This window comes from Pangasianodon hypophthalmus, chromosome 12, assembly GCF_027358585.1.
Source record: "Pangasianodon hypophthalmus isolate fPanHyp1 chromosome 12, fPanHyp1.pri, whole genome shotgun sequence".
NCBI classification, from domain to species: Eukaryota; Metazoa; Chordata; class Actinopteri; order Siluriformes; family Pangasiidae; genus Pangasianodon; species Pangasianodon hypophthalmus.
In genome coordinates this window covers 7,601,141-7,621,708 of record NC_069721.1, presented here as the reverse complement: position 1 = coordinate 7,621,708, position 20,568 = coordinate 7,601,141, and the positions used below count along the sequence as shown (strand labels likewise).

Genomic DNA, 20,568 nt, shown 5'->3' with positions numbered 1-20,568 from the left:
CTTGTAGCCAAAAGCAAGTGTGCTCTCACCAAGTGTTTCAGGATCGTAGAACACATGGTGTTACAAAAGCAGTATTGGAATGTAGGGTATGTTTGCGCTCACATTCTTCTGAGAGCCCAGTGGGGACTGACGTTAGCCTTGAGTACTACTTGTATGGGATAAGATTGCCAAACAAACTGTATGTCTGTTAAGAAATGTTGCTGGAGGACATCTGTAGTAATTATGAATGATTTGCACAGGATAATGGATCTATGTATAAATCAAAGAGATGGTAGTGTAACATTAGAAGTTTCCATGCCTATTACACACACTTCATTTGAATACAAACTTTTCGTTTTGTCCTTTATTATAAGCACTCGTTATAGGGTTGTGGCATGTATATGGGCTATACTTGTGCTAGGAACTCAATAACTTACCTAAAGCCGTACCTAAAGTTGCTTCTCTGACAAGTCTATATATTAATCTACTGTATTTTTAACTTGACTGTTGGTTTGGTTGCGGTGGGAAACTAGGAGAAAGAATAAGCACTTCCTGGAGTGTCTTTATACTGAAGAAAAAGCACAAAACCACTTTTCTCACAGGATATAATATAATCTTTAGTAATTTGTCAAATCAGTTAGGATATACAGTATATTACTGCAGTCTGTAAAAATGAATTACATGACGGATATAGACAGAATCCCAGATATACTCCAGTAATATTTACATTACCCCATGTCCCAAATTGTAAAACCAATCCAGTCCGAATAAGAAATTGCAGCATATCATTTATTTCTCTCTGCCTTTTAAATCCAGTAGATTTTTATTATGTTTGGGATATTTTATAGCATTATTGATTTGACAAAACAATGTTGGCTCAGAACACCTTGTTTCTTTGTAATTAGGACTGAGAAGGAAAGATCATTTCAGAATCCAGACCAAACAACTGCAGTTTTCATTAATTCACTGATTTCACTGATTGACCTAGCAACAAGCAAAGCATAGAGCTTAGAGTATGTGTGTATGTGGAGCAGGTAGTGATGGCTACATTGTCGATGCCACTAGAACCTGCCAGGATGAGACAATCTACACCACGCTGCCATGCCTCTGATACCTGTGGAAATGCCCCCAAATCCAACCTAAAGCCCTCCCAATGCTCGTCTGTATGGCTGACTGGCTCCCAACAGTACCATGAGCCTGAGCAGAGCCTGGCTGTGCCGGGACATTGTGGATGAGAGCAGGAGAGGAGGGGGGAGGGGGAATCGAAAAAGAGCTGATAAGCAAGTTGACAATAAGCCTCGTGCTGGACAGATCCCAGTGTGGGAGGCCTGCCGGCATACAGAGCCTGAGCAGAGCCACCACTTCCCCCTGCTGCTATTTCAGTCCAGAAGATCATGGTTACACTCATCCAGGACAGAAGTCACTAGCGCCTACAAATATGGTAAGTGTGAGGGCATGGGACAGCGGACATAGCTGAGCCTGGGATGTGCGGCTGGGAGGAGGTTAGCTGAGCTAGCATCCTACTGAGGACAAGGACAGAAGGATGAGAGAGGAGGTGCTTCCGCGATGGGACAGGGACTCCGAGTGCAGCAAAACAACCTACAAACTGATTAGCCTTTCCCTGTGTGCCTTGCCTTGTTAGGTCGTGTATTTTTAGCGTCTCCATAATGCCCCTCAACTGTAGCTCTAGCTTCCAGGGCTAGATAATCAAATACTCAGGTTTCACTTTGGACTGCAAGCAATATGGCTGTGGAAGAGGAAGCAGAGTGCCAAGAGCTAGTAAGTGAACTTTTATAATGTCTTTTAGTGCACCACCACGCTTAGGATGCGTGCTCCTAATGTGTCTGAATGGAGCAATATGAGCTAGGGAGGGTCAGTGGATTTTTAGCATGATCAGAGTGCATGAGGACAGAAGGTTAAGTGTATGTATCGTTAATGGCATTTATGGGAATGAGGCATGACTGCAACACACTACTGCATTGGCGGATTGGGGTTGTGTTTCAAATACTGGCATTGCAGAGGAGTGTGATAGCGCAGATGAAAAGAAATTACAAGTACTTGGGTACGATGAAACAAGTTATGCTTTAGTTAACTCTTGAAATATCCTCTGGAGAGTTATGATGTGGAATAGCTGTATTTTGTGTCATAGTTGGTTTTAAATTTGTGCATTAATGGTGAGTAAAGTGCAGCATGGTATATTATGGGGCTTATGACCTTTAGGATGTGTACTCACAAACATTGTGTATTGGTTAACTTTGCACCAGTGCAGCGATGCATCCAATGGTCCTTGGTTAATGACAAAATAACAGTTTGCTAGTACTTGATTCTCTAATTCGCTGTTCACATCATGATCATGCATGTTATAGTTATCAGTTTATCCAGTTAACAATAAGTTAGCAGGTTTTATATGTTTATAATGTTGGTGCAACATTTTTACTTGTAGGCATATTAATCCTAACATTTCCAAAAATACCTGGGAATGTTTAGAGTCCTTCCCTCACTTTTTTTCTATCTTTTGAAGAACTTATTAACTTTCATAAGACAAAAAATGCAGCTTGTCATCTTACCAAGAAACCCCACAAAACCTTTCATCATCAAGACCTTCCTGTGTCGGAAATCATAAAAGGCTTTACTTCTGACAAGGAGCTGACACTGAAGACTCCTTCTAAAAAAGCTAAATAAACGTTTTCCTCACAGAAAACGATCACTACATTACACAGGTTTGGAATCTGTTAGTATGGAACACTCACTATACATTTCCTTGTGTAAGCTGCTATGATAGGAACAATAATGTATTAGAACGAACGAAACCTCTGATTTGCCTTGCAGCCAGCGCTTCTGTCCGAGCCGTGCTGTTATAAAAATCTAACACCTTCTGACCAATCAGACTTGAGATTTCACCAGCACAGTGAGATAACATAAAATAACATTGTTGCATTGTTTTGAAGACGTCTGCTGTATTAAAGGTTTGCTACACAGTGTTCATAAAATGTCTCAGTTATTCCAAGGCTAATGACATGGAAATGTTTGTCTTAACCTACATACATAATTGGTATCTGAAAATCAGAAAACCTGCCATACTGAGTATTGTTGAAACCAAAGGTTTTACTGCGAAAGTAAAATTTTTAGCTGAGTTGATGGCAATAATATTATTGTTGTAGTGCTGCCTTAGTGTTTCTTTAGTATATACAATTTTGGTATATTTATTATCCTCTAATATGATTAAAATTTAGATAGTTTGATCATAAGAAGATTGTTTTGTTTGCCATGTCTGAGAGACTACAGTTCAGTGTAGAAAATAATAATTTAACTAGAAGCTAACTACAGTACCAGTGAATAAATGGCAGTAGGAGCTACTTAACATCAGGTATACTCAGTTACGCTAAATAGTACCAACTACATCACTTGAGATGCGTCTTTGTTAGACACATTTTTTAGTTACGTTTTTTAGACACAAGTTTAGACATGCCTGACCATCACATCCATATGTGCTTTTTGAACATCCCATTTCAGATTTGCTATTACAATAACCTCCACTCTTCTGGGAAGGCCTTCCACTAGATATTTGAAGCGTGGCTGTGGGGATTTGCCCATTCAGCCACAAGAGCATTAGTGACGCCAGGTACTGCAGTTGGGCGAGGAGGCCTGGGTTGGGGTTTAGGTTGAGGTGTTCCACACCATCCTTGGTAAACCATGTCTTCAGGGACCTCGCTTTGTGCACAGGGTAATTGTCATGCTGGAACAGATTTGGGTCTCTTGTAATGCTACAGCATACAAAGACATCCTGTACAATCGTGTGCATCCAATTGTGTGGCAACAGTTTGGGGAAGAATCACATATGGGTGTGGTGATCAGGTGTCAGCATACTGTTGGCCATAGAGTACAGTATAATGTAGCTTATCTAAAGACTGTGTGATAAGAGCTGACTTGTAAGATTATTACTTGCCAGTGGTTTTATTGCCAATGGTTCCAATAAAATCATGTCAGATTATGCAATGAAGATTCTCTAACGAAAGACCTGCAATTAAAAAATACTACATTCTGCTTACTTCGTCAATCAGCGTGATCCAAAAAATGAGGTCGCATAAAAAGAGACATTCTTAAGCTTGAAGTAATAAGAATATTCTTATTGAGTGCAATAGCGCTAATTTGGCCAGCGGTGAGCGTGTCACATTACTGCCATCTCAACACCTTTTCTTTTACGATACACGATATTTGTCTGAGACAGCAAAATACAGGGTAAAGCCAGCATATGTGTGAGTAGAGATGGAGCTCCCGGATTCTCGAGCTATGTTCCATGAGCAAGTGCAGGCTCACTGTTATCTGAGTCTGCTGTGATTGTATGTGGTGTGTCAGTTAACAACTTTATCTCAGTGTTTAAGCTCCTTTCCGAAGTGGCCATTACTTAGGCAGCCATTCCTAAATAAAAAACAGCATGTGTGTGAGGCAGTGCTAAATGAAATATGTTGAACCTGTTCATAAATACTGGACCAACTTTTTAAAGCACCGAATTAGACATTATATGTGGATTTTCTAAATTATTTGGTAAACCTGTCAAGTGCTTAATAAACTGGCAACTCAGTATATAAGCCTACAGATCAGTGCTTTGAAAAGTTCTTTATGTATAATAAATAATACTAATATATTAATAATAATATAATTATACATGTATATCATAGAAAGCATTTCTACACAGTAACTCCAACTACACCAAGCTGGTTTGTTCGAATTCGTGCTAACCTCCAGTGGAATCAGGTTGCTTACATTTATCCTTGCCAGAAAGAAACTTAAATTTTTTACCATTGTAGTCTGATGAAGTGTCAGTAGACCTACATCATGCACATTACACAATATTTATGATTATACATACCTGAAACTATATATATATATATATATATATATATATATATATATATATATATATATATATATATATATATATATATGTATATTGCCAAAAAAGCAACATGACTTGTTTTTAGAATCCATACATTAGCCTTGTAATAATCATTATTCCCGTATGCAGGCTTTACAGTAGATGAGAAGTGCAACACAGTATATCTGTTATGTTATTGTCTCTTATGTCCTTATGTGGCTCATTAGGAGCAAAATCAATACACCATTTGAGTGTTTGGGGCCGAGAAGAGTGAATTTGGCCATAGCAGAAAAGATCTTTAGATGCATACGCTTAGTCTTTACCCTCTCTAAAGAATAAGAATGAGCCTAGTCATAGAGAGAGAGAGATAGAGAGTGAGCGAGAGAGAAAGAAAGAAAGAGAGGCAATATGTTAGATTTAAGGGAGAACACCCACACACTGCAGAGGACTAACCTTCACTGTACAACGCATGGACGAAAAGGAATGATGTAGGACTGAACAGTGTTTGATTAATACATTTGAGCATAAATTAATATATATTTAAGCTTTAAATTAGACCGTTTGAATGCTTTTAAATTATAGCATGAATTTTAACCATATTTATTTCTGCTATATTTATGTCCAAGTATAGAATTGGAAAACATGCTTTTATTTCCAAAGGCAAACAAAACAAAGGCATTGTTCCATATTAACTAACATATTAATACATAGCAATAGTTGGGTTAATATGTTAGCGCTTGAGTCGCATGGTGCAAAGTGTCGTAGTGTGTGTTCATGTGTGAATGGGTGTGTCGGAAATCTTTACTCTGTTACAGCACTGCAGCAACAACGGACCCCCCCCCACCCTCTCTTTCTGTGTGTGTGTGTGTGTGTATGCTGACTCGCTTGTTTGTCTGGCTTTTGGCAGGCCACACCTTCACAGTCCCGACCCTTGTGGATGCTCTTTGTACATCAATGGAAAGAATGTTCCCAATGCAGAAACACTGGGCTTCGAGCATCGACTGCACTCACAAAAACACACTCTGAGCTCGCCGTTCTCTTGCCAAAGGACACACATGCACTGCTGCAGTTGTTTATCTAATTCCTGTCATTTTTTTACCTTCCCAAAATGGCAGTAATGAAGGGAGGATAAGCCTTTTATCCTCACTTACATTTTGTTAGTAAAATAGTAATTAATACCATTTTAAAATGTCAGACTGCAATACGGAAAGCTTCGAATTCAGCTCGTATGGATAGAAAATGCTGTGTAATGATATACTGGTGTGATGGTATAGCATTAAAAACAACAAGTATAAGTTATATTTTATATTTTTATATTTTATAAGTAGATGTTAAGAATAAACCACTATGGGATGTGCTGTTTAGGAAAATAATTAATGCCAGAGTAGTGTTTTGCAGATCTACATAAAGTGGAGTTACCACCCTGTAATTGATTAATGTGTTATTTCTCAATTTGCCAATGAGTACAATTTTATTAATTAAAGAAAGACACATTATACTTTCTAACAGCTAATAGTTTAGTGTTGTCAAACAGTTCCTGTTGTCACTTACATCATAGCAGCTTTAAACAGTCGTACCCTCACCAGCCTTTCTATTTTATCTTGAAGACAAAAAAATGCTACTTAATTGATCCTCGTGTGTCAGAAAACGTAAAGTTACAGCTTTACCTCTGACCGTTACAAAGTGCTGACACTGGAGCACTAAAAAACATCTCCTTACAGAAAACTTCAACATATCATCAATTATAGACAGTATTTAAATCCGTTTATGTGGAGCGGCCACCATACAAGTCCTTGTGTAAATTGTTAGTACAGAAATGATCATGTATTACAAACAGCACATTAATATAAACCTGTGATTTGCCTTGCAGCTGGCATTACTGTCAGAGCTGCTGTTATAGAAAATGAATCAACATCTGACCAACTCAACAGCGCTGTGGTAGAAATGTATATAACAGTCACAGGCATTGGTGAACCAGATGTGTATCAAGGCACTTCATTGAGGGAAAATGAAGACACTAGCCAGACTCAGATAATGTTTTTACATGTGATAAGAGAATGCCAAAGCTCACAGCTGAAATGTTAACCAAAGACTTTCTGCCTTTTGATTGAGGGCACAAACACTTTCATCACCAGAAACATTATCATTACAGCAAGCATTACATAGAACTGGGCAAGCACACTGGAGCTTTAATGTTCTCGGTGGGCTAGTTAATGCATTTCTGATTTGTCCACCTCAAATATACACATTTGTACCCCAGTGCAGTTGAATGCTCAAAACTGATTGGTCATTATACAGCAAGTGTGCATTATTTTCATATAACAGCACGAGTAGGTCTGGCTGTAGTGAATGATATGTTTATATTAATGTGCTTGTTCTACAACATTATTGTTTCGATAGCAACTGCTCATACACAGGGACTTGTACGGCAGATGGTCTAAAATAAAGTCTAATAATAATTTAAAAACAGGTCGTTGTTTAACAAAGTAATTCTTATAATCATTGATGTGATGAAGTTTTTTTGTTAGGAGAGATTTATTTCACATTTACGGAGGGAGTCTCGGTTGTAAGCACTCAGGTTACGCTTTCTTTTTTCTGCATTTTCACGGTAAAATGACAGGCTGCCCCTGTGTGTGTGTGTGTGTGTGTGTGTGTGTGTGTGTGTGTGAGAATGTGTGTGAGAATGTGAGTGAGACAGAGAGAGTGATCGGATTGAGCGAGAGAGGGAGAAAGTCTGGTGAAAAATGTTTATCGCTGCTGCTGTTTAGAACAAGAACTAACTTGTCTCTCGGACGTTCCACAACATTAAATCTAACTATAAATCATTAAAACACAGAATTAAACATTGTAATTGTTGGCAAATTGCTGTGGTATAAGCAGAATAACACACTCCAGACCATGCTGTCATACAAAAATAATGCACTTGGGAGGGTAGCGGCACTCAGCTTGCACCATGTGCTACATCACACCACCCCGGCCTGCATTATTTTCGTATACCAGCAGGTCTGTTGTGTGTTATTTCTTTTGTATACAGTATAATCAGATGTTCCTGTTTGCACATGCCGGGTTTAATGGAATTAACCATTTAGGGCCATTTATAGATCCAGAAACTTAAGCGCTGAACCACCACTGCCACTGTTTTAAAAAGATGTGTGAGAGAATCAGGAAAGAACAAATAATCTTAGACCATAGACCATGCACTGTTGGGACACATGTTCATTCTTCACATTGGGCTTCTATTACACATTTCACAATGTTAACATTATTGTAGCTGTCAAGAACAGCAAGATTGTACTGGTAAACATGAGGCTGAGTCACATATCACATATTCATGTTTTGGTGAATTCTTTTATTCACGTGAGCCAGAACACAGTCTAAGCTAAAATGAAACAGCGTTTTCTGGCAGATCTTGAATTTGAACTCACAACATTGTAGTCTGTAGTACAGATCTTTACCTGCAAGGCTGATACACAAACTAGACTTGTCCTGATGCAATATGAGCATCATCTTCCACTAATGCACTGGACTGTAGCAGCCTGGAAAGTCTTGTATTTTTTCTACACAGTGTGGGTGTGGGCTCATCTGTGCTAGCTGCAGTGCATTTGCTTATCTTATTGCAGTGGAAATCCCCTTGTAAAAACCCAGAAATATTTCCTTCCATCCCATTCTTTCAACAGTGACATTTCTACAGTACTCTGCTTCCATTGCTTCTCTCGCATAAATCTTCCAGCTCTCACTGCTCCAGTTTATTACAAATGTCAGGCAGCCTATTTAACAAGCACCAGAGGGCCTGTGGAAGTAAACTGAGTGCAGTATCATATATGGAAAACCTATGACATCACCATATACAAACCTATCTGTATATATTTATGTTATTTCTGCATTTATTCTTTATTACATCAACACACAATGGCAGACATCTTGTTATCCGTTAATCAAATAATATGAGTAAACGTTGGAATTAAATACATACAATGTACACAGCAATCTCTCACTTCCATGCATTTTGGTACATCAAGATTTTTGGCTCATGTACATGAGTTTACTGTATGTGTTTCTGTATTAGAAATTAAGTTTTCTAAGTTGGTGTGTTATCTGTGTTTTGCAGACTGACACCAATGCCAGTTATCTGCGAGCGGCCCGGGCTGGAAACCTGGAGAAAGCCCTCGATTACCTGAAGTCCGGGGTCGAGATCAACATCTGCAACCAGGTCAGTTAGACTTTGCTTACGCAATTCAAACAGTGCCGAAGTTTGACATACAGTATGACACAGAATTTGGCATCAAACTTAGGTTAGTCACTAGCTGAGTATTTGTGTTCACAGAATAGACAAATGTGTACCTGCTTATTAAGTCATTTTATTTCTACATATATGTAAATTAGTATATATTTCTGAACTAACAGTCATAGCTAGTAAGAGTAAGAGTAAGATATTCCTTTATTTGTCCCGCAGTGGGGAAATTGCATTTAGCAACAGCAGGGGTACAGTACAGAAAGAGTATGCACACAAGAACAAGGTAGATTAAAAACTATTCTGTACATACATACAAACAACTATTCTGTACATAGAGGAACAAACCTCAGTGTCTTATAGTTTAGGATGCATGTGCAATTCAGAAGCCCACAAAACAGTACCCAGATATGAATTGGACATACAGTACTGCACAAAAGTCTTAGACACCCTTTTTCTAAGCAGAGGTTTTGTTACAGATGTTTATGACTTATGCATTTCCAACACATGTTTTCCAACAAAAAATTAAACATTACAGAATGTTGTATGTCAGTAAAGAAAGCAACAAATTGCATAAGAGATCACTTTTCCGAAGAAAAAAAAAAAAAGATGAACACTGCTGGGTTTTGCTGCAAAAACAGAAGTGTAACAGTAAAAAAGTCTCCAGAAGAACTGTGGCAGGTTCTCCAAGATGCTCAGTAAAACTTACTACCCAATTTTCTTAGAAAACTTATAAGAAACTTATAAAAACTTATAACTTATGCACAAACGTTTAAAAAAAAATAAAGCAATGGGTTATCACACCAAATATTGTTGTTTTTTAACAGTTTATTAGTGTTTACTGCTCTTTATAGTATGGTTCTATGTAGAAAGATTTAATTTCATTATTTTTGAAGGCATCTTTGCTTTACAGCATTTCTTTGCGTGTGCCCAAGACTTTTGCACACCACTGTATGTGCAACGTCTCTTTATTCAGATGTTGGCGAAAATTTGCAGTATGGGGTAGAGAGGCAAATCCCCACTCGGGCTAAGGTCAAAACTGGTCAAAAACCAGACAACACAAAGTTAGACTTGTATTGATTCATTTGTCTTGGTTTAGAGTGTTTTGTCTGAAGACAAATTTTCAGCCAAAATAAACTGACTGATGTGGTGAGCAGATATCCCAGATTCAAGAGATCAGTCATTTAGAATAAAACCAGTTAGTTCTGACATAAATGTTAGGACCTGAATTTGAGAATGGCTGTCCTCAGAAACTACTGTAGTGTAGTTCTAAACAGTTGATATAGTTTCAAACAGGAGCCAGAAGCAGTTAGGCAAAAGTCTCCAGTCTCTGATAGGCTCCTTTAGAAATTAAAAAAAAAACAAAAAAACATTGCCATGAAGCCATGATGGCATAATAAAAAAAAAGTTAACATTGAGAAAGAAATCTATTTCTGACATGTATAACTTGCCATGCAGAAGTTGATTGTGTCTTTGAGTTTAGCCTCAAATCTCTAGTTTAACTAGCTACAATAGTGAGTTGAACATGTCACTACTGTTCTAAATCAGTAGCGTATAATTACGTGAACTATTGTATACCACGGCACAGTTGAGTTTGATTCTGATTAGACAGAAGGTGTTAATTAAAATTTTAACAGTACAGCTCTGACAGTAGTTCCAGCTGTTGTATAAATTAATGTGCTTGTTCTAATATGTTATATATGTTTCTAAAGCTTTCTGTGAGATGTTTGTTTAGCATTTTTGGAAGGAGTCTCCAGTGCCAGTGCTTTGTAACAGTCAGTAAGTTTTCAGACACAGGAAAATCTTCAGGAAAGTAACTAGAGACAGATAAAACATAGGAAGTGTCATTCTTAATAAAAATTAATAAAAATCTAATTATTGGAAAATTGCTTTGCTATAAGAGGACTAAACACTTCAGGATGTTCTGTTATGAAAATAATCAACTTCACACCATGACACCACCTCGTCACTGATTATTTTCCTATAACAGCACATCTCGAACAATATGCCTTTATTGTCTTTATATTCTTGGTTCTGTCTTTTGAAACTCACTGTGATCATCTTTCAGATCGTAAAGTGATAATAACAGACATATCAGATAGTAACAAATAGTGTGCATAGAAATAAGATGTCTGATCAGATTTTTAGGTTTTATATCATCTAGCTAAATTCTTTCCATAAGGTATAGTGCTTCTTCTTCAGATTAGTAATTACATTTAGGATGTTTTGCACCACAGAGTATGAGTACAGCTTTGCTATACAAGATTTCAGCACATGGAAATTTAATTTCAATGCACCAGCTTTTTACAACATCAACTATTTTTTTGTTTCACTGGGATTAAAACACAAGCAGAACACAGAATTTGTATTTGTTCAAACATATAAATAGAAAGACATGGGAAACAATGTGCTATGAAGTATGACTAAGAAACGAAGAACCATAGTTATGAGGAACTATGTGTCAGCAGTGATCTAAAGATGTGATTAGTGTTGCCCTGAAGCAAGAGAAAACCAGAATGCAGAAAACAAAGAAGAAGACTCTATGATAACAGCATAATTGCTGACCATGACACCATATGTGCTTGTTGAACTATTCCAATCTGTGAATTATTCCAATATGGAGTTGTTCTCCCTTTGCTGTTATAATAACCTCCACACTTCTGGGAAGACTTTCCATTACATTTTGGAGCATGGCTGTTGGGATTTGTGCTCATTCAGACACAAGAGCTTTAGTGAGGTCAGGCGCTGATGTCAGGTGAGGGGCGCAGTCAGTGTTCCAGTTCATCCCAAAAGTGTTCAGTGAGGTTGCAGGTCACTCAAGTTCTTCCAGTCCAACATTGGCAAACCATGTCTTCATGGAGCTCACTTTGTGCACAGGGGCATTGTCATGGTCAGGTTTAGACCACTTAGTTCCAGTGAAGGAAAATTGTAATGCTACAGCACACAAAGACATTCTACACAATTATGTGCCACCAACTTTGTGTCAAATGTTTGTGGAAAGTCAGGCATCCACATACTTTTGGCCGAAGGTTTTTTAAAACCCTTTTTTTAAAGTCTTTCGCCCCCAGAAACACTGGAAAACCCACAAAAAATATCAGTTTAAGTAGAAAAGCCAGCACTGTCACATGGTGTGTGAATTCTGACTCTGACAGTTCCTCAACCTCTGCTACATCACTCCAGTTCATAACTGGTGCCCGGAGTATTTTCTGACGAATTTAGTTGGTTTTATTTCCCAAAATATAAACAAACTCATGGGCACTTATGAGGATGAAGGAATGAACACTGTTAAGGCTTTGCGCAGTGCCACATGTTCATGTTACCATGGTTACTGTGTGTTGCACAAGCTTCTTATCTGACCGCTCGCTCAAGCCTGTGTGAAAGTGAGAGGTTTTTAAAATTGAAACGCTAACTTGTAATATCAAAACCGTTTAGTGTTAGTACTCAATAATGGTCTAGTATAGTACATTAGTATGCAATTTGAGACACAACACTGGTTTGTTTAGTGAGAGTAGATGGACTACTTTGTTCAGCATTCAAAATATGTTTTTAGCAGTGCACATTCTAGAGGCTCACCTTCTTGTATCTTTCTCTGTGCACGCAGAATGGCCTGAACGCTCTTCATCTCGCCTCCAAGGAGGGCCATGTAGAGATGGTGGCACAGCTTATTAAACTCGGAGCCACTGTGGACGCGGCAACAAAGGTAGGCACAAAGGGTGCTCTGGAAATTCCACTTCCCACTGATAAACACACATACACAAGCCATATATTACAATGAGAGCATTTATTACTGGAGACCAGAGTAATGAGTTCAGCTGTCTGTGGCTTTGCTGCCTCGGCAAATTTCCAAAGTCAAGGTTATGGACAGTTTTCAAGAGATGTAGAGGCCACTTTTAAGCAGCGGAAATAGTCTCTCAATAAAACTCTTTCCACAACAATGATATTGCACGGGCTGCCAAAATCCTGTGGCTTAATTCCACATTTGTAAATAAACACTGGCCAGTACTCTCATTTCTCAAACGGACCGAATGCAAGCAGAACACAGCAGTTTTATTACACTGATATATTAGCACATAAGAGTCCAACAGTCTGAATTTACTACCACAAACTGCTTTTATTTGATCATTTATCAAAAACTAATTTTCCTTCTAACATACAAAGCAAATTAATATTTAAGATGAATTTCTTAGCTGATTGAGGAACCTGAATGGCCTGGTCACATACCATTTGCTTCTTTTTCTCAAACTGTTGTGCCACCATTTATTCTAAAGCATGTATACACCAAACACACAGCATTAGTTTTTGTCTCTTAAGATCCTATACCTGATACTAGTTCAGTTAACATTGCCCTTTATGCATTACAAAGGAACATTAAGGAACTGAAGACACTAATGCATGAGAAGGATTCACTGACAATAAACTATTGAACAAAGACAAAAGCCCTCTCAGCACAATAGCCCAAACAAGTGCTTGAAATTTTTTAGAAAAGTCGGGTGTCATGATAAGGAAGTGAGTAGTGTTGCTGCCTCACAGCTCCAGGGTCCCTTGTTCAATCCTGAGTTTTGGTTGCTACCTGTCTGTGTGGAGTTTCACATGTTATCGCTATGTCCATGTGAGTTTTCTCTGGGATTTCTGGCTTGTTCCCAGTAGGTGGATTAGCTGCTCCAAATTGCCCCTAGGTGTGAATGTGTGTGAGCCTGGTGTCCTTCGATGGACTAGCATCCCTTCCAGGATATAGTATTCCCACCTCACACCCAGTGTTCTTGGGATAGGCTCTGGATCCACCGCAACCTTTAGCAGAATAAAGCGGTTGCTGAAGATGAATGAAGATGAAGATAACTTTTATAATGCGAAAACAAAGGACATAGACAGCTAGAAGTCTAAAAAAAAATAGGGGTTCATTAAGGGTTCTTTAAAGGGGTTCTAATTGGATCCTTTTGTGAAAGGGAAAAAGGGGATTTGACAGACACTTCCCTCAGAGTTCCCTCAGAAAGACAAGGCAAAGAACTCATTAGGGTCGAAGATTGAACCTTTTTCAGAGTTTAATGAGTAGGATTTGATTGCAGTTCAGGAAAGGAGGAGCTAGTCTGAGTGTGTCAGATAGGTAGGACAGAAATAAATTAAGTGCCAAAAATGTGTAACTGTTCATACAGCTTTCAGTAAGTAATCTCTAACTTGAGATTCTATGTTAGTTAAGAATCAAGTCATCTGTTTTCCACCAGAAATATAGTTTGCTAAAGTTTTACTAGATTTTCATAGCGAATGAAATGAACCTCGGCTTGGTAGTGGACTCTTTTGGAGCCTGATGTACACTCATCATGGTAATAACTTTAATATAGGACTTTATTCAATCCAATGTTAGATGTGGGAAGCAATGGAAGTTTATGAGAAATGACAGCACTGGGAGGCTGTTCCTGGCTGAGTGGCTACTAGGAGGTGTAGAAAGTATTAAACATTTAGCTCATGTGTTTGTGCCCACAGAAAGGAAACACGGCTCTGCACATCGCCTCCCTCGCTGGTCAGACTGAAGTGGTCAGAGAGCTGGTGAATAATGGAGCCAATGTCAATGCGCAGTCTCAGGTAAGAGCACGATGCAAAAGAGGAAACTGAACCAGCATGGATCGTTTTCTTCCACAGACAGGATTTTTCCTTCAGAAACTCTACTTCTTATAAAGTATTTCTCCTTTAGAGGTTTTTCCTTTAATGAATGCACTTCCCATTAAGCTTTTGCCTGTATTTATATATTTTTTACATATAGAGATATATAGATATTTTTTCTTTTTCAAGTATACATTCCTAAGATTTGTGTAGTGCAAAGGATTATTTTTTATTCCGCAAGTGCACTTCCTATAGAGGCTTTTTATTTAGCAATACACTTTCTATAGATGTTTTGCCTGTAGCACTTCCTGTAGAGTTTCCTTCAGCAACTGCACTTCCTATAGATATGTTCCCTTCATGAAGTGCATTTCCTATAGAGTTGTTTTTCCTTTAGCAAGTGCATTTCCTGTAGAGGATTTTTCTTTAGAAAGTGCACTTCTGATAGCAGTGCTTCCTTTAACAAGTGCACTTCTGGTAGAGATGCTTCCTTAAACAAGTGCACTTCTGGTAGAGATGCTTCCTTAAACAAGTGCATTTCCTGTAGATGATTTTTCTTTAGAAAGTGCACTTCCTGTAGTAGTGCTTCCTTTAACAAGTGCACTTCCTGTAGAGGTTTTCCTGGTGCAAGTAACCTTTCTACAAATGTTTTCCTTTATTTCTTGAAGATGATTTTGCAAGGGCACTTCCTACAGATGTTTTACTTTTAGCAAGTGCACTTCCTGTAGAGGGGATTCTTTCAACAAGTGCATTTTCTATAGAGTCAATTTTTTTCTTTTAGCAAGTACAGCAGAGGTGTTTCCTTCAACAACTGCACTTCCTACAGACTACTTAATTTCCCATAGAAATTTTTTCCTTTAACGAGTGCAATTCCCATCAAGGTTGTTTTTTCCCCTTTAACAGTTGCACTACCTTTACATATATTTTTTCGTTAGCAAATAGATTTCTGACTTCCTTTATCAGGTACTGTAGAGGTGTTTCCTATAAAGATTTTTCCTTTAACTGTGTAAACATCCTTATGCACAACAAACAGTCAAAAACAAATGAATGCCAGTAAATAAGTAAGTAAGTAATAAGGTACCATGTGATGTTTTAACACACACTCACATACACACACTGATTCTCTTTCTCTCCATGCTGGGCTGGGCCATATCACTAGCTGCATTGCTACGTGGTTGGCATGGTTAATGAGTGCTTGGTGTGTAACACTGACAGCTTGGCCTTAAATGACTTGGTGTGACTGCAGAGCAGCTGACGGATCTCCCAAGGCAGTGTGACGTTCCGAAGTGTCCAGCAGCCTCATTTTTTATAAGGAGAAATTACTGGAAATGTTCCCAAAGAATGATCTCTCTTCCCCCCCCCGTCCAATCTGAGCACACACACACACACACACACACACACACACACACACACACACACAGACTTATTCATCTGTGAGAGGTGATCATCTCAGGAGAGGAATATACTGAAGCAGTATAAACAGCAGCACTCCTATACTGAAGAGTTATTAAGTTTAAGTCAAGGTCATTGATTTTAACTTATTCAGCAACTGACTGTAAAGATCTTAACATTGTATAAACTACAACAGGGTGTTACGTTGAAATATTCTGAACCAGCTACACCAGAGTCAGAGTCTCCGCACTGTTGCTTGTGTTGAATATTAATGATCTAATAAAGCCTATGCTTCTGTTTATGTGTGTATATGGAAAGTTAAAAAGATGAAACCAATTAAAGTGAGATGTGACTGTGTGTTTTTCTAGAACGGCTTCACGCCACTGTACATGGCTGCGCAGGAGAACCATCTGGACGTGGTCCGCTATCTGCTGGACAACGGCTCCAGCCAGAGCATCGCCACAGAGGTATATACAGTACACATGGATTCACACTCACACACAGATTCACACACACACACACACACACACACACACACACACACACACAAACATGTGTACCTGCAGACATCTACACACATGTCCTCTCACCAGCACAGTTGGGAATATGGAGTCAAGAACAGTTGATTTTCCAAAATATTCAATGTTAGAAAGATTTAGGAAAGTAATATATAGACAAATAATAGGCTTTTCAGATAAAAACGTCATCGAGGCTGGATTTACCAACACAAATAACACAAACAAGTGAGAGCCTTTTCTGCAGAAAAGCTAAATATGCCACTTGAAGTGGTTTAACTGTTGCTTGCATAAGGAATAAATAATCAAGGGCATGTGGAAGTTGATTATTTCCAATAACAGCACATCTGAAGTGCTTTATTCATCTTTATACCACAGCAAATTCCCAACTGATACATTTTATTTATTAAAGAATGACGCATCATACTTTTCCTCAGTTTTTTACAATTAATGTCGTGGCACGTCCACAAAACGACTTAGTTCCTGTTATCACTTACATCACAGCAGCTATAAATAGTTGTTCCTTCACCCTGCTCTCTTTTTTCCTTTCTGAAAAAATTCACCTTGCCAAGAAACCATAATGTCAGCATTACTTCTGACTGTTGCAAAGCGCTGACACTGGAGACTCCTTCCATGAATGCTAAATAAACATTGCCTCACAGGAAACTTCTTCGTTTCAAAAATTACACTTGTTTTTCAATCCTTTTATGTGGCGCATTCACCGTGCAAGTCTCTGTGTATGTAGTTACTATAGAAACAAAAACATATTAGAAGAAGCGCATTAATATAAACCTGTGATTTGCAGAGTTGTTAAAAAATTAAGACCTCATGACCAATGATATTTGAAAACTGAACAGTGCTGTGGTAAATCTGAATCTCCATATTGCTTTAAGCTTGTGTGATCATACACAACAGAAGTAAAAGCAACAGGATCTTCTCGTTGCTGTTGTGTCATCAGTCAGATACGAGAACCTTAAACCAACTGACCTTGCAGTTATTTCCACACAAGGGTAATGTTTAAAGGGTAAGGTTATAAGACTATTTGTGCAGCGAGGGTGTTGAATGTCATGCTGTGTGTGTGTGTGTGTGTGTGTGTGTGTGTGTGTTTATACGTAGTTGGGAACCAAATGCCCCAACAAGTATAGGAGTATCTGTACAGTTTTGACAATGTGGGGACAATTGGACTCATTTCCCTATGTAGAAAATGGCTTTTGTACAAAAATAGCAGGTTTTTTTATACAGAAACTGCAGCTTTTGTTTAAAAAAAGGTTTCCTTTTGGTTGCTGAGTTTAAGTTAGGGTTAGATTTAGGTCTAGGCATGGCATTAATAATAACTGCATTAATAATTATGTCTATGTAAGGTCCTTACAAGGATAGTAAGACAAACGTGTGTGTGTGTGTGTGGGGGTGTGCGTGTGTGTGTCCCTGAAGGTTGAGAGTGCTTAAGGATGTATTAGCCATTTCCACACTGTCATCACCAACACACTCAAACCCAACACATTACGCAGATGAGTTGCTTGAAGTGTTTGAAGTACTTCACAAGAATTAATAATTCATATTGAGCAAGAAATAGGTTTAAGAAGTGGGAAAAAAGACTGCATTCTGATTGTTTAAAATTAGAAGTTGAATTAGGAGTTGGTTACATAGCACCTTGTTATCTAGAGAAAAAACTTCTGGATTAAAGTTTGGATGGTTTATAAGTGGTCTTTGAAATATTAAATTCAAATATTAGTAATGTAATAATAATAATAATAATAATAATAATAATAATAGTAATTATATATTTTATTTATATAGCTCTTTTTAATAACCAAAAATATTATGTATGATTATTATTATGCAAGATTTAAGTATTAGTCTAAAGTACTGCCCATGCTCTTCTGCTTGTGTGTGTCATGGTGTATATGTGTGTTTGCATGTGTGTGTGTGTGTGTGTGTGTAGGATGGCTTCACTCCGTTGGCTGTAGCACTGCAGCAGGGTCATGATCAGGTGGTCTCTCTGCTCCTGGAGAACGACACTAAAGGGAAAGTACGTCTTCCTGCGCTCCATATCGCCGCCCGCAAAGATGACACCAAAGCTGCGGCTCTGCTGCTCCAGAACGACCACAATGCTGACGTAGAATCTAAGGTGACCTTCACATGCCCGCCACCATCACACACTCAATGCTTATCATGTGTCCTTAGAACTTGATGGTGCTTCACATCTCTTTTTAGCATTTCCCAAATGTGTAATAATTATTATAATTATTATAAACGATTATGTATGTAATATCTAAAGATCTAGAAGAATACAAAACACTGTCTTTATTCCAATAGGAATTTAGCCTTGCTGTAGACACCAGCACTAGAGGAAGCATCTCCAGTGCTGTTTGTAGCTCACAGATTCTTCATGCACCATCCAGTTGAGCTCTTGTGGCGTTTTGTGGCGTGGTGTGGTTGTGTTTTGTTTTGGTCTGTTTTTCTTGTTTTTGTGACTCTCCCTCACCATGAAGCAGCTTTCATCGGTACCATTGTGAGTCTGTGATACACTAACCGTGCCGTTCTCTCCCCCTTTCTCGGGCCCATGGGTATGCGCTGCCGTAGATGATGGTGAATAGAACCACAGAGGTATATGTGCAGCGACTTTATGCCCTTCTCCTGCTCGCGCCTGGCTGCTTCCTGTTAATGCATCACCCTTTCCCTCTCTGTGTGCTTCGCTTTTCCTCATTTATTTGGGCCAGTTGCAGTAGACCCATAGCACAGTAGACTCGTAGCACTGCGGGGGGCAAAAAAACGGAAGGGTGGTATGGAGAGGAAAACCACAGTTGACGCTAAGGAGGTTTGGGGTTGATGGGGAAGTCACTGGATAGTTGATAGAACTGGGGATGTGGCTAGTATTATCAAAGTTTAGGATTTGGCACATTTGTTGAGTAATTGTTGAGGTATATATATATGAAATATCAGCTTTTCTTTTTTAAGACTATTCTGAAATTCAGCTCTCGAATTGTAAAAAATGGTTGCATCAAATAGAATAGGTCCAGTTCTCAGAACTCATAACACTAAGCTCCTACTCCACAGGCTTGTCCAGGGTCCAAATTAAAGACAATCAATATCTCCCACTCGCTCTCTCTTTTTCTCTCCAGTCATCTGATTTTTCTGATGCTATAATTTGTCTTCTTTTGTTCCATTTCTAGGCACTAAGGTCCCAGTTATTAGTTACCCACAAAATAGGTCACTTTGTAGGTATACAGTTACTGACTATAGTCTTTCTGGTGCTATACATGTTTCTCAGAGACCCTCCTCCCCATGCAGACTTGTACTACTGCAGGACACACTACCATGTCTGGGTCACTGCCACGCTGAAGATGGTCCAAAACCAAAATAATATCTGGTTGGCAGTGTCCTGTATAGCAAATGGAGGCTGAAAAATTGTGCATAGCAATAGATGGGCTATGGTCTGTAATTGTGTACCTAATTAAGTTGCAAGCAAGCAGATCAAGTCCTCAACTAAGTGACATGAAGAGTTATTGTGTTGCTATTAAACGGTGTGAGAACATAGGCTGGACTTAGGTAAGACTCTTGGGCAAGAGTTAAATAGTACAGAGGAGATACATGGGAGTTTAGATGGGAAGTGGAGCTTCAGATGTGGTCTTTCTCCGAAACATCAGTTATTTCATAAATTCATTAGCGTATGGTATATACTGCACTTAGTTACCCTAATACACATGTCTGACTCACCAGATCATTAACTTTTAACTCCCTACTGCTCACTAACCCCACTGAAAAATCCTCCAAATCAAAGAAGCTCACAGATTTACTGCACTATCCTAACGCTTGCTGTTTTTTCCAGATGATGTAATACTGAATGAGTTATGATGCTCTGCAAAACTCACACAATTTACTAAACTTTTGTTAAATTTTTAGCAATTCATGTAATCTTGGGTTATAGACTTGGAGACTGTTAAAAAGATACTGGGTATTTGTCATTAGATTTATTTAATAAG

At 38.5% G+C, this 20,568-nt stretch overlaps 1 protein-coding gene across 50 annotated transcripts in view; it reads left to right on the top strand.

Moving 5' to 3' along the window:
• The window catches only part of ank3b (ankyrin 3b), a 166,609-nt gene that overhangs the window by 83,485 nt on the left and 62,556 nt on the right, over positions 1 to 20,568 (top strand). For 6 of the 50 annotated variants that reach the window (XM_053238457.1, XM_053238454.1, XM_053238456.1 and 3 more), the window contains exons 1-7: positions 522 to 1,420; positions 8,964 to 9,065; positions 12,688 to 12,786; positions 14,565 to 14,663; positions 16,439 to 16,537; positions 18,528 to 18,713; positions 19,169 to 19,192. In XM_053238457.1, coding sequence (XP_053094432.1) covers positions 1,211 to 1,420; positions 8,964 to 9,065; positions 12,688 to 12,786; positions 14,565 to 14,663; positions 16,439 to 16,537; positions 18,528 to 18,713; positions 19,169 to 19,192 — 819 coding nt within the window. In that variant the 5' untranslated portion in view covers positions 522 to 1,210. The other 44 variants (XM_053238486.1, XM_053238484.1, XM_053238485.1 and 41 more) reach the window with 19 other exon arrangements.